Raw genomic sequence first — 14,841 nt, forward strand, 5'->3', positions numbered from 1 at the left:
CGGCGCCGCTTCCCGCCGAGCCCCCGCGGCGGCGCGGGAGGCGCGCGCGGCCGGTGCCGCCGGGTGACGTGCAGGGCGCGCGGTGGCAGCACCTCCCCGCGCGCGGCTTAAAAAGAAGAAGAAAAGAGGGAGCGAAACATGAGAGCCCTAGTGAGCCGCAGCCGCCGCCGGCAGCGGAGGGGGCATCGCCCGGCCCGGCCGCCGCCGCCGCCGTCCCAGCGCGGGGACACCCTTCCTATGGGACGACAAGTGGAGGGCTGCCGCCGCCGCCCGCTGCCCGGCCCGCCCCGAGCCTCGGCGCCTCGGCGCGGCAGCGGCCGCTGCTGAACCTGTGCCGCTCGCGGGGCCGCCGAGCATCCTCCACCCGCTCGCCTCCGCCCGTCCTCTCGGAGCGGCGCTCCCCGCGGGCCGCCCGCTCCGCTCCCCGTTCCGCAGCCTGTGCGGGAGGGAGGGAGGGAGGTGTTTTCCCGAAGTGCAAAGAAAAGTCCGTGGGATTCCCCTCCTCCCCCCCTTCGGGCGCGTTCGCACGCTCCCTCAGGCATGATGCTCAAGATGCTGCCGTTCAAGCTGCTGCTGGTGGCCGTGGCTCTCTGCTTCTTCGAGGGGGACGCCAAGTTCGGAGAGAGCGGCGCCCGGAGGAGAAGGTGCCTCAACGGGACCCCGCCGCGGCGGCTGAAGAAGCGCGACCGGCGGCTGCTGTCCCCGGAGGCGCCGGGCGGCGCGGAGGCGATGTGCCGCGGCCTCTACCCGCGCCTCTCCTGCTGCTCCCGCGCCGACGCGCAGGGGCTGCTGCACGCCGGGGCCAAGGTAGGCACCGCCGACGGCGGGCGCCGCGGCCGCTTCTGTTGCGCGGGGGCGCGGGACGGCGGCAGCCCGCCTCCGGTGCTGAACCGGCGCCCGGGGAGCGCGCGCCGTCCGCGGGGGACGGGCGCTCGGCGGGTACGGCACGGGTCCGTGCCGCGCGCCTCGCGTGGGAGCGCCGGGGGGCCGCCGCCGGGGCCGGAGCGGAGGGACCGTGCCGCCCGCAGGTAGCGGCTCCGGGAAGGTGGAGGAGCGGGACGGGCTCTGGCTGCCGTCCGGGCGCTGGCGGCGTCGGGACCGTAAATGAGCCCGGCGGTGGTTTCCGGTTTATTTTTCTGGAGTAACGAAAATCTCGTCCAATTTTTCCCCGCGCGTTTAGTCAGGGAAGGTTTGGGATAGAGGACGGCGTCGGCGTACCCAAACTTTACGATCTTCGCAGCCCTCGGGGCCCCGCGCTGCCCGCGATGACGCGCGTCAGCCGCAAAGCCCACCCGCGGCCGTGGCGGCGCCCGGCGCACAGCGCCAGCCCCGGCCGGGCTCCGGGACACGAGCGGGCGCAGCTCTGCGCCCGGCAGCGCGGCGGGGGCTGCGGGGAGGCGGCCGCTCACAGTCCGCTTCTCCGGACGCCCTCCGCCCGCCGCTGCCCGCCTGCCTGATGCTGAGCCCCGCGGGCGTGTGGCACCTCGGCGGGCGGAGCGGCACCCGGCAGCGTCGTTAGGAAGCGCTGCACGTGAAAGAAGCCATCAGGTGTCTTTTTTTTTTTTTTTTTTTTTTTGTCTTTTTTTTTTTTTTTTTTTCCTCCATCGTGGTTTAGGTTTAATTAAGAATTCCTCCGTTACGACTCTGTAGTTGTCAGGGTCTGAGAGACTCGAGGAAAACTTGTGTCCCAGTCTCGCTGGCCCAAGCATAATAAAAAAGAAATACCCGGCCTGAATCGAATTTTTATGCTCGGTTCACGGTAGATTTCACTCCATTCTCATGTAAACAGCTTCTACGAATCAACATATGTGTCTGGGTGGTATCTCTCACTTTGTTTTGTAACAAAAAGCCATATTGCATCATTTAATTTGCTCAAGTCATGCAAATAGGAAAAAATCAATAGGACAAAAAGGGGTCGACTTATCCTCCTCCCCACTAAACTGCTGCCCACACACAGAGTCCTGTTGCTTATGGCAAAAGAATAACAACAACACCATTGTGTTTGTTAGTTGGTTCACTAATGGGTGAAACTGGAGAACATCATTCTCCTTCAGTCCCCAGCTCTGTCCAAATGTTCATGCCTTTTGAGGGAGCATTTGTCCTACCCCCTCTATTCCCAGATGAGTGAGAACTGTCTTACTGCAGGTTTTCAGCTGCAGATCTCTCTTTATTCATACCATATGCAGCAGCAGTTTGAGATTCAAGGCAGATAGATTTCTCCACGTCGTCTAGAGACAATGTCATTAAGCCCCTGTGTGATAACTGAATTAAACTATAAGCTAACCACACACAGATAACCTGAAAGATGTAGCTGGGGAAAAAAAAAAAAAAAAGAAGAAAAAGAAAGAAAAAAAAAAAAAAAGAATAAGGACTAGAAAATATGTCCTTAAATCACCCTGTTTGTAATGGCTCAGTGGCATATATGCTACTGAGATTGTCCAGTGCTTGGAGACCCTTGCAGCAATTGGCTCCACACAGTAAACTGGAAGTTGTGCTTCAGTAACTTTTCAATCTTTAGACACTTGTAGGGTTTATTCTCTTCTTAGAATTACTTGAAAGCATCTTCTAACTCCCCTTGGATGCCATTTGACAAACAGCACTCAAAACTTCATGTAAATGTGTGGCATTGACCGTATATGCCACACCAGCTATTCCTGAGCTGTCAAATCTGTTCTTTTAAATATAATCTACGCTTTTTAAGAAATATAATTCTACAGGTTTTTAAAATCAGACTATTTTCCACGACAGATTAACTTTTCTGAACGTCTCAGATCTGCTTCATCATATCAATACATGTTTGGGAAAAATGTCAAAATATGTCATTTATACTTCACCAAATGAGATGGTCTTTCCATAAAAGACACGGCAAACTGTTATGGAGTGCATTGGAATAGAACTTATAAAAAAAAAACGTTTTAAAAATTCTATGACAGTCCAAAAAAAATAGCTTGTTTAAACTTGCTCTTCATCATCTATCTATGGCTTTGACATTAGCAGAAAGCTGAACACCAGCTTCTTTAAAAGCAAAGAGTTGACATGCTCAGTAGACATTTTCGTGAGAGCTTCTTGGTTAAGATGCTGGGTCTTTGAGAATTTTTGACCAAATTTGCGAAATTTATAACGAAAATGGCACCACTGGCTGTGGTTTTGGAAGCAGAAATGGAGCTACCCTAACACACAGCACTGCACTGCCTCAAGTATGATTTTTACATACAGTTGTTGACATTTAACTCTTCGTCTTCCAGTCTTCTTCTTCTCCCTTTGTTCACGAAGGACTACTAAAGCCCAGCCAAATATTGCAATGCCAGTTTTTCTGAAAGTTTGATTATAGCCCAACAGGCGGGGAAGTCCTCTCTACCTCAGTTGGCTTCACAGCCAAAGCTGTCAAGGAAAGGGTGAAAAGTAATTGTTTTCAAGTGTGCCCTTTTACAATCATTTGTTTGCTCTGGCTCTTTCACGAACAAAGGCTATTGTTGAACACATCCAACTAAACAAATAACTCATCTCGGAGTCCCTTTAACAGCTGCCTTAGTACAATGATCTATTTACATATTACCCTAAAAATTGAAACCGAACTCTTTAATGACATAATCCAGTTCTATAGTACAGAAGAAGCATATGTTCAACCCAACAGCTGAACTATCTCCTAAGCATATGATTTTTAGACATAAATGCTTGCATGTCAAATACAGCTTAGTGCAATGACTTATTTCACCATGGCTTGGGTTTTTATGGGTTAGCATCAAAACAATGTTGCCTTTCGTTCTAGATATGACCAGGGTACACAAAACAGATGACTACATTCATCGTAAAGAATTTCTGTCCACTGTGCCTTCCTCTGGTTCTTCTTCCTTGCACTATTCTTTTTGTCGATAAACCAATGTTGTATACTATGCTTTCCTCCGCGCTCCGGGATTTATCTTACCTTTAGTCTTTGTGTTTTACTGTCATGTGGCAAAAGATTAAAGGATGATCTTACAGATGTTGTAACTTATTCAGCAGCAGGCATAATCATTATTAGGCATGTTGCAATAAATGTTTGGGAGTTTTACATATTTTCCAGAGCACAGTTAGTTTAAATGACTGAAGTTCGATGTTTTCACACACGACATTAAAAATTGAAGCAGGAAATTAGTTTACATTTCTTCAAAAGACCAAAAGCCATTGTCAACTGTAGGGTCATTTGCAAAGTGGAGAACCAACAGAAAAAAAGTTCATTCAGATAAGTATTGCAGCTTTCACTTACAACTGATTTAATATACTCCAGGATAAATACGTTATCAATTTACTGAGATTCAGAATAGAATGGTTGTCCTATCTCCCAGCCAGTAGAGAGTTACACATCAGACCTCACACAGAGCAAACGTTACCACCCGATTTTGCCTTAGCATTCTAAAAGTTAAATAACATACTTGATTTTCAGATAATTGATTGACTCTGATTCCTTAATCTTCCGATTAGCTATTATATGACCAAGATTCATTCCAGAAATGACATGAGGGGGTGAATTCCTGTGGTTAATTCCTGGATAGCAGCTGCTCAGGGGGATTAGGATCCTTTTGTCTTAATTCTGAGGACTGAAATATTGGCAAGCATTTCTTCTTCTGTATCACCAGGCAACGTCAATTACATTTTCCACAAGAAACAGTAAATTAGCTTTGATATCCTGTAATTTCTTTTTTTCTTTTTTTCTTTTTTTTTTTCCTGTTCATAATTCTTTCTGGAGTCTTCCAGTAGAAGTGGTAGAATTTTATATTTGCATCACTGTGGAGTTAATTCAATAAACAGACTGAATATTTACCTAGTAATACCTTGTGTTTACTTGCACTTCTAAACACACCATCATACCGCTACCACAAGAAAGCCTACTGCTTGAGATTAACTCACTGATGAAAAAATCTGAGACTTGTGCAAAGTAGGTGATACTACTGAATATAGGCAAGGACTCTGAAGAGTCTATAGTCATGGTGCACTTTCATTTGGTGGAAAGACCAAAGTGGTCGTTTCATCCTTACTTAAGGAGAACTTCCAGCTTGCTAATGCCATCAAGTTCTTAAAAAACTGCATTTATGGACAGTGCTTTCAGTCATCTGCTGCTGAACCCAGACTTTGTTCCATTTGGCAGACAATGATTTGACTGAACTGTATACACCGCTTCCCATCAGAACACCAAGGTACTTTGTCAGGATGCCATCATTCTTTAAGAAAGTCCAGATGATGCAGATAATTGCCTCAGCATTGTGCATTACTGCAAGCACCTTGACTGCAATCACAGAGACTATTAAGTCAAGTTCAAAGTTGTAGCTATTATTTACTTTGGTCATACTATAATTGTAGCTATAATTATATTTTTAGTTCTTGTCCTTGAGGCATGTTTCCCAGATCCGTCACATCTAGAACAACATCTGAAACTCAAGAAGGAAGGCTAAGGTTAACAGTTGTGCTGCTATGGCCCAAGTAAAAAGTCTAGCAAAAGAACCCTTTTTTTTCTTTTTATTATTATTATTATTTATTTCTGGAGAGGAGTTCAAGCTGTGGAAGGAATTCAGTAAACTCAGGGTGAAGACAAACCTTTCACCATACATGCAACGTGCAATTAATTGGCCTTCAAGTTACATAGATAAATAAATAAATAAGCCTTGGGGGGAGGACTGGGAAGATATGAGACAATTATAATCCCAAAGAAGATCTGAAGAGAGATAATAAACCATACATGGCTGATGTTAGTCACACTACTTAATTGCAGATGCTGTGAAGATGAAGATAATCTGCGAAGAGAGAGTGTAAAGAACACAACATGTAATATACTCAGTCATTTCAGCAAATCTGGAGGAATTATACTGAAAGCCAATGGCATCTCTTCCAGAATAGGGGTGGAGGCCAAATGGTGTTCTTCCCATCAGTGGTCTAAAGTTCAACACTAAACTTTACTAAACATTTCACTTAGCCTTATGACAATACATAGTTAAGACTTAATTTTCCTTGAAAGAGTTTATCTTCTAACTTAATGTTCCTTTAAACAGGATTTTGTGTAACCGCGCAGGCCGTGTATTGTATAATAGTTTGAACACATAGCTGTTTAAAACAATGGGGAGTGCATTTCTCTCAAGTGGTTTATGCTTGCGTAATTATGATATGTAAATAAAGCGATGAGTTCAGAACTGTGTTACCAAACTGCTGCGCCCCAGAAGGCAGCCAGCCTATGAGACAGTATACTCAAACATAGTAAGAGTCTTCATGCGCCGAATAACTAATTTTATCAAAAGTGATTTAGATAATTCCCATCTATGTTATCCTGCAGGGAAATGACACACTGTAAAGTCATTCTACAAAACAAGTCAGATATGAACTCCAGCAAAACTTTGTTGCTATTTTCAAATGCAACATTTACAAATATTTATACATTTTATGGAATATAAATACTTACAGCATTAATATTTCTTAAAATAAGCCTCTTACAGTCTTTGTTTATAGCCACGTTAAACAAACAGTTGAAATAACCTGAGCTTTGTTTTTGCATTGGATCGGATTCAGTCCTTCTCAGCTGAGAACACATTTCCCATTATCCACCATTGGGATGAATGATCAAAAAACAGTCCATGTGGTTAACAATAGATTAACAAAGTGCACTGCATTCAAAGACTAATAAAGACAGCTATGCTGTTTTCCATTATTTTTCACGATTTGATGACATTGCGCTCCTTAGGCTCGTGTGTTTACTTAAACACATCATCAATCGTGGTTTAGTGCTTCTTCAAGTACTATGCATAATGTATGCTCTTTTTTCAGGAGAAAGTTACGCTTTCAAAATTGAGAGAAACAAGATGCTATGAACAAATTCTTTTTCTCCCTTATGAAACGTCTGAAAACATACAGCTTTTTCCACCAAGTAGTCTGCATTAGAGAGTGCAAAATGGAGAGCAGCATTTAAAAAATGAACAATCCCAGGCACCTGCCGAACTACACAGCAAGCACTTCAGTAGCCAGACTGTGGCACAGTTCAAGATACACCTACTTAACAAATACCTGCATGTGGTTTCCCTGATGTGTTTGATGGTAGAATTTTTGCTTGTACTCTCTACATAGAGTTTCAACATAGATTGAATAGGTCACCTTTCAAGCTGTGTTTTTAGGTACTTCTCATAAATGAGCAGAAGGCCTGCTGCTGTAGATCCTGTATAAATGATCGGCCTAGTTCACAGATTGCTTGTGCGATAAGAGTTTGCAGGTGTGAATCCATAAAAAATTTCACTGCTATTATTCTTATCTGGGAAAGAGAAGCAAACACTTGAAATATCACTGTCCTAATGGCATATTGCAGATTTCATTGTAACAATGTTTGTACCTGATTCTTCTGGAAAAGTGACATGAAACATGATGCATTTATTACAGACTGTATTGGTTCTATTAGCATAGTTTATTACATTAGATCATAAAATCTTTATGTGTAAGATGGAGAAATAGGTCATGTGTTTATTTGTCTTTGGTTTGTGGCTTGCAGATACTTTCCGTCACGAACAACACAGAATGTGCGAAGCTACTGGAGGAAATCAGATGTGCACACTGCTCACCTCATGCCCAGAATCTTTTCCACTCACGTGAGAAAGGGGAAACTTCTGAAAGAGAACTAACTCTTCCCTACTTGTGCAAAGACTATTGTAAAGAATTCTATTATACTTGCAGAGGTAACTTACCAGGTAAAACCTATAACAAAATATGGAACTAAAGGATGTCTGCTTTGAAATGTTGATATTGCCTGACTAGTCATAGATCCAACACTTAACCAGATGAAATCACCGCTGATATCTAGGGGATTTTGCCCAAAGACAGAATATTTCAGGGCCTCTGTGGTGATTCTTTCTTACGTGGAGAGTTAATATTTTGAGCTCTGCTATTCAGCTCTCCATGAAACACAGGGTTATTTGTTATCAAAGGCACCTGAAGCTATTACCTTTTTTGTATGTTGGTGTGTTCACTCAAATCATGTAAGCAATTAGTCGGCCATCCAAAAGGCTATTCTAAATGACAGATAGCTTTCAAATACAAGAAAGAAAGAGTGCTGGCACTGCAAGCTGCAGACACTACAGGCTGATAAATAAAGTGTTTTTTCTGGGTATGTTACCCTAGGAACTTGTGAGTTTTTTCCGTAGTTTAAAGCCCCTTGAAATCAAAGGGAGCTATTTGATAGACTTCTGTGATCTTTGAATTGGTTCCAACATGCTGTTAACAACCAAATTCTGAACTAACCTAACACTTCCTCACCATAGCCAGAAAAGTTAGCTTGACAAAACCATCAGCAGAATGTGACTGGTATTGTCTAAGGCAGTCACCAAATGTGTGCTATCACTTGTAAATAAATCAACAAAATAGCCACTGAAGATGGTCATTTTAGAAACACTGCTGTAATGTACTACTGTATTAAATCACATCTCTGGTATTCTCAATAGTAAATTATTTACATGTTGAAGGCTGTCATTTTTAAACTATGCTTTTTTTCTTTTTCCAAACAGTGCTTATAAATAATGTCACACAGGAGAAAATAATTAAACCGGTTAAGATTTTTGATTAGCAACACAGACTGGAAAGCAGAGTTCATAAGGATAAGAAAAATGAATTTACAAATAGTACTTTTTGATATATGAACAGAGCTTTGCAATAGAACTTAAACGTATTTAAGTAAAGGGGATAGTTTAAGTGGATGAGATTTGGAGGAGGGTTTTTAATTGCATGTGCACAGTGTGTACTTGTTTTCTATGAAATCCCAAGAGTGCAGTGATTTTTTGCAATGTTCTTTTATTGGCTTGAGAAAATATTTTGAATTGACTTACTTTTTCCCCTTTACTGTGGTTTAACATGTATCTCAACCCATTCAAATATGAAAATATTATTATTGTCTTTATAAACTAAGAGATGTTTCTAAGGCTTTCTCAAACCAGCTGTTTCTTGCTCTTTATCACATTCCCCAAAGCGAAGCAGAATGGATCACAGTTGCCAAGACTGCCTGCTGAACAGCGATAATAGATTAGATATTTTAGATGTTTAGCCCGTGTGAGAAGTCAGCACAAAGAGGTTTTTTCTACATGAGTTGTAACTAATGCAAACGATGAGCATATTCGGCAGAGCAAGTCGCTTACGGTTGTTTAGTGAAATTCTGAGTTTCTGAGGAAACAACTTCTTCTAATTGGAAAAAGTGAAAGGGGGGAAAGTGGAGGAAGAAGGAGGAGATGGAGAGAGCGAGAGAGAAAGAGAAAGGGCTGAGCAGCACAGGAGCTATAGCCACAGGAACCTCACTCCTCAGATCAACATATGTGGTGACGAATGACAAATTTATTTTTCTACAAAGTTTGTGTATATGTAAAACTGCTGAAGTGCATCAAGATGTCAAGTGCTTTCTGTGACCACCCAGCTTGCCTTGAAAGATAACCAGATGAAAGCATAACTTTAGCACTGGACAGAGCACTGTGCTTTGCAGGAAAAGAGCTTACATACTTTAGCATCAGTTAAAATAGGATTTTTCCTACATCAATCAGACACTAATAATCATTCTATATACTTCTTCTGAAAGTGGGTAGTATTAGAAAAAAAAAAGTTGTTGCGTACTTGCAGCCAGAAGCAGGGTTCTTTAGGTGGTCTGGTTGGTCCACATGGTTGTGGATGCCTACACCAGTATTTGACGAAGGTACTAGAATTCATGCTCATCTTTTTGAGAAGACTGCATGTAGGATTTCAATATGGTTTAATGTACAGTTGAAAATGTAAATAATTAAAAAGGCAGCTAATTAGGTCTTTTGTTTTTCTTGTGAGACCCATCTGTCCGTAATATTTATTACAAAAGGAAAAAGGAAAAACATGGAAGCTATGTTCTCAGTTTTGCCTGGAGGATTAAACAAAGAGTTGGAAATTAACAGGCCCCCAGACCAGAGGTCTCTGCCAGAGATTCACTCTGCATTTGTTAAAAAGTCAAATAATTTCTTTTCTTCCATTAAGGAGTGCTAATTGTTCCTGAACACATAGAAAGGACTGTAAGGAAAGTGCTGACTATAAAAGTAATTCTAGCCCTTATGTGCTGCACAAATTAGAAATTAGAATTGTTATTAGCGATTGAAGAGAACAAGCACCTTTTCTGGAATTCAAATGTTAGCAGTACAAATTAACCAAGAAGACTAAGAAACTGCACACTAGTTTTCTGATGACTTGGCTCCAGAAATTCATTTCTTGTTCTTTTGCTATTTGCAAACATGAAAATGGGCACATATCATTGGTTGATTCTTTTGAAGATAGCAGTCTGCCCACCAGTTTTTAGGAGTGTATCAGGATTTCTATTGACTTCTTTAGTAGTTTTGAATATCCACAGACTAAGAGGGCCCACTTATTTACTCAAGCAGAAGAACTGGAAGCTGTTAGCATTTTATGGATGTTTTACTGAAGGAGGGCGCAATGTCTCATGAAATCTGACTATGGAAGTTCCCTGCTTCATACTGGTTGACTGTGGTCATTATTTCTCATCTGATCATTACTGTGAATTTCAGTTTAAGTGATTACTGATGGGAAGCTGGAGTTAACAAAGACTCTTCAAACAATAGGAATTTTAAGTTTTACAAGATCGTAAGAGAAGACTGTCTAATATTTATTATTAATACAGCTACATAAGGAAAGGCATGGCCAATTCTCCCTCCTGGCATGAGCAAACACTTGATTCATGCCCATAATGGCAACATATTCTAAAGAACAAACCTGTGCCTCAGCCACAGAGGGTTCTGCCAACCAAAGACATTGGACAGATTTTGAACTACATGCACTGCCTCATTTCCATTTGAAGAAATAGATTCCAGATGACTGTTTGCGAATCCAGATCCAGGCCTAGATCTGAGCACAGGCATTGCCAGAACAGATGGTAGATAGTATTTTTTATTCTTTTTTTTACTCCAAACAGGGGCACCCCAGCCCAAAAAAGCAAAGCACAACTGAGAAATTCTGCAACTGAAACAACACCTCCAGAAGTTCTGGCGTGGTCTACTTATAGTTATCGTGCACATAGTCAACCTAGAGAAAAATAGTAGTGATGCTACTGCTGATGAGAACAGCAGGAGGACTAACCGTGACACTGCTTTTGTTAAGGTACCTGCAATGCAGCAGTGTAGCAAGAGCTACAAGTCACTTGAAAACCAGTAGGAAGTGATGTCAGCTACCACTGCACATAGTATGTTTTGAACAAATCAGCCTGTAATCACCTCTTTGCTTTAGTTTACACTGAGAGTTGAGAAAAGAAGTGAAAAATTTCTCACCTAGCTGTCGGAAATGCAAATTAGTGGGGAAAAAAACCAAACAAGCAAACACTTCTTTTGCACAATACAGAACTGTACGCTCAAGGTCAGCAGTGTAGGAATAAAGCAGATGAGCCTGATTTTCATACACTCTTCAAGCCAGTGCAGATCTGTGCAAAGGAGTGGATGAGATGGTATTCAATTCAGTGTGCTGAGCCGAAATTCACGCAGGACTGAACGTCGCAGTCCTTATTAGGCATAGTTCTCATGGTGGATGGTGACAGAGCTGTTTTTGGATAAACTCCATGTGAGCAAAATTATCCTTTTCTTCTCCCCAGAATAATTCTAGTGCTTAGGGGCACTTGTCATGGACCGTTCTTCTGGACATTGTACAAGCACTGAACAAAACAGCAATCTCTCAACTAAAGATTTTATACTGTAAGCGCAATAAAGGAAACATTAAATGGCTGTAAGTGGATAGGAAAGTAGGAGTGTTTTTAAGCTGTCTTCACAGAAGCTGTTTGTACGGTGAATCTAGCATATAGAACACAGAAGCAGATGTTTTTTGTGAATTAGTTTCCTTACAGAACGGAACTATCCCAGATGCACAGGTGAAACTGTACTTACAGAGGTCACATTCCCGTCAACAATGCAACAATTTAGCAATTCACTGACTAATTTTTATAGTTTAATTCTAATTTTCATAGTTTAATTCAAAACTCGCTTCTTAGGAACAACTCTGAGACTGGAATGTAAGCCTTATCTTTTCAAACCAGAAGTTGCAGAAGGCAACTGCAGTGCAAGATGTACCTAAGAGCACGATAAAATATTTCATAAGGAAAAGAGAGTAGTCTTACATGTAAGAAAAGATGCTGCCTAAGGCATTAGTTAAGTGAGTTTGCATCAGATTGTTATTTGAAATGAACATATACTGAGTAGAAAAACACGATCAAAAATATGCTCTCAGTTATTCTGACTAAAGATAAAACTCAAGCCAAGAGCAGTTAATTTATAATAAATAGTAGGTGGCATACTTAGAAAATGCTAGAAATTCTTGGAAACTGTACACCTCTAATATTCTGTTGCATCTTCTGTAGTGATCTTCTGTGCCTAGAGAAAGAAATTATTAAATATAAAACGGTGTATTCTTAAGTCAAATAACTCCAAGATTTTAGATTACCTTTGATTTTGGCATTCTATCTACAAAGCCTTGGAATACTAGGCTGTGATTATATCAGCGTTCCTCTTCAGTTGTTCCACTTGAAATTGTATCTCACATTTTCTCCAAATAACTACTATAAATTAAAACCAGCTCCTCACAGATGATTTTTACTGAAGCTCCAAATCATGGTAATTAAACTTTTATACCACAACACACTGCCATGTGTTTCCAGATACTGTTTTATAGAAACCAAAGGCAGGCTTTGTCATGTTATTTGTCCAAAGTTTTTAAAGGAAGATGCATATGAAAAGAAGTATAGTTGGGTGGGAAAGGCTTTCCACTCCACAAAAATTCTGGGATCTAAAAAATTTTCCTATTCCACATAAGGAAGAAATTGAAGTCTTTCGAAATTTTCCATGAAGAAAGCCACAGAGAGACCACCCCAGGATAGCTAATAAAGCAGTTGTCAGGACATTTACTTGGGAAATGGGAGACTTAGGGTCAAACTCCTGCCTGACACATGAAGGGACCTGAATACTCCTCTTCCTAATGATGCGCCCTAATTATAAGACATCGGAGCATAGTGACAGGAAGTTTGAAGTTTGTGGTCTGTTTCCCTCTTTTTCTTTTAAGAAGTTTCATTTTGGACCAGAAGCATAATTTTAAGTAAAATTTTGTCGCAATTGATAACTTTTCTGAAAAAAATGTTGCTTTTAAGAAATTGGCATTTTCCAAAGAAACACAGCTGTCCCTGATCAGCTCTTATTATAAGTTGTAAGCCAGAGGTTTTACGGCCAAGATCAATGGATTACAGCATTATTCACAAGTGGTAAAGTCATGCATAAATTAGACCTGTAATTTCAATGAAGTGCTAGTTCTGCGTATCTTATCAGTTATGTCTTGGACCACGCTACACAGATCCTAACACAGTATGCTAAACATCCAAAAAGTAAGAAAGGTGACTTTAGGCACATTATGTTAACGTCTATTTTAGTGAAATACGTATAACTAGCTAAATTCTATCTTAGATTCAATTAAAAACTGGCTAGAAATGACTAGTAATATGTTTGTGGACAGAGATATTTTTACTGTCATTAAACATATTGTAGTATCATCAGTGTCGGGGGCTTTCCTTAAAGGCTCTCATTTTACTAACATCTTGTTTCCTCTGTCTTTAAACTTCCTTCTATTTTAACCTAAAACCTAAAAAGCATCCTTCATCCAGGGGCAGCTTAAAGCCAGCTCCAATGCAGCACGATACAACCCCTTTTTCATTGGGACATTGCATTTACCCGCTCTCATGTCAGGAGCTCACCAGAGGCCAGTTACCTGCCAACAAGGTGCAGGTACTTCTTGCTTTCTGGGACATCAGTTATTCACCTCTCCAACTGATGTTTTTGGTGCCAGCATTCCACGAAATCTTTATTGCACATCTTTTACCAAAGTCTTTACCAAAGGTTTTACAACAACAAGCCACTCTTAAAAAAAAATTCTTAAATCAGTGAAGAGTTACCATTTTCATTATTTTTTTGGACAGAGAGTAACAAAATATACTGTTTTTTTGCTAAAGCAATAAAAAAGGGATCCAATACAAAACTAAAAGCAAGAAAGTTAAATGAAAGCTGGTCAAGCTATTTTGCAGCAGGTACTAAACTTCATTTTTAGATATAAAATCAGGAAAAAATATAGGCAGCCTTAACTCTCACCTTTGCCCCTTTGCTTTCTTATGACTAACTATAGTGTCATTTTGAATTGTTTTTTTCTTACTTAAGCACATTGAAAATAAAAGTTTAATACGAATGAATAAACTATAAAAGGTAATAGTTTGCATTTATTCAGAGCAGTCCTTTTTTGCAGACAGCACTTTGTTTAAAAGGACTTCTTTTTCCACTCAATATGTAATCTATTTAAAGATTAGTTTGACAGCTCAAAACTGCAGACATGACAACACACTAAATATTTGTATGCTCTTTTGCATTTTTAAGGTTTTCTCCAAACTACAGCTGATGAGTTTTGCTTTTACTATGCAAGAAAAGATGGTGGTGTATGCTTCCCAGATTTTCCAAGAAAACAAGTGCGAGGGCCAGCTTCTAACTCCCTGGACCACATGGAGGAATATGACAAAGAGGAAGAGATCAGCAGGTTCATAAAGATAAATGTTGTTTAATCTGAAGAAAATAAAATCGCAAAGCCTGTGGTTTTCACAGTGAACCAACTCAGTCTGTGCTTATGCTCAGCAGCTGTGTTTTCCAGATGGTACTTTCTGTTGCTGTAGCTGGTGTATATTGAAGAGAAAGTTACATTAGCTTCAATATCTCACTAACATTTTATACTTAAGTTGCTAAAAGGTGTTAGAATCTTGGCTTGATCCAAACCGTTGACCCTGGTTGGGGCCCATGTTGTGGATGATACCTC

At 41.1% G+C, this 14,841-nt stretch overlaps 2 protein-coding genes across 5 annotated transcripts in view; one reads left to right on the forward strand and one right to left on the reverse strand.

Moving 5' to 3' along the window:
- The first annotated feature begins 484 nt into the window (after positions 1 to 484).
- Positions 485 to 14,841, forward strand: part of LOC125692016 (hedgehog interacting protein) — a 68,980-nt gene continuing 54,623 nt past the window's right edge. Inside the window, exons 1-3 of one of the 2 annotated variants that reach the window (XM_048942047.1) lie at positions 485 to 807; positions 7,502 to 7,697; positions 14,412 to 14,568. In XM_048942047.1, coding sequence (XP_048798004.1) covers positions 541 to 807; positions 7,502 to 7,697; positions 14,412 to 14,568 — 620 coding nt within the window. In that variant the 5' untranslated portion in view covers positions 485 to 540. The remainder of the gene's footprint in view (positions 808 to 7,501; positions 7,698 to 14,411; positions 14,569 to 14,841) is intronic. The other variant, XM_048942049.1, reaches the window with a different exon arrangement.
- The window catches only part of ANAPC10 (anaphase promoting complex subunit 10), a 156,949-nt gene continuing 144,606 nt past the window's right edge, over positions 2,499 to 14,841 (reverse strand). The window contains exon 6 of one of the 3 annotated variants that reach the window (XM_048942069.1): positions 2,499 to 5,405. In XM_048942069.1, coding sequence (XP_048798026.1) covers positions 5,344 to 5,405 — 62 coding nt within the window. In that variant the 3' untranslated portion in view covers positions 2,499 to 5,343. Of the gene's footprint in view, positions 5,412 to 12,151; positions 12,375 to 14,841 lie in introns of those variants that run through there. The other 2 variants (XM_048942068.1, XM_048942063.1) reach the window with 2 other exon arrangements.

Source organism: Lagopus muta, chromosome 4, assembly GCF_023343835.1.
Source record: "Lagopus muta isolate bLagMut1 chromosome 4, bLagMut1 primary, whole genome shotgun sequence".
NCBI classification, from domain to species: Eukaryota; Metazoa; Chordata; class Aves; order Galliformes; family Phasianidae; genus Lagopus; species Lagopus muta.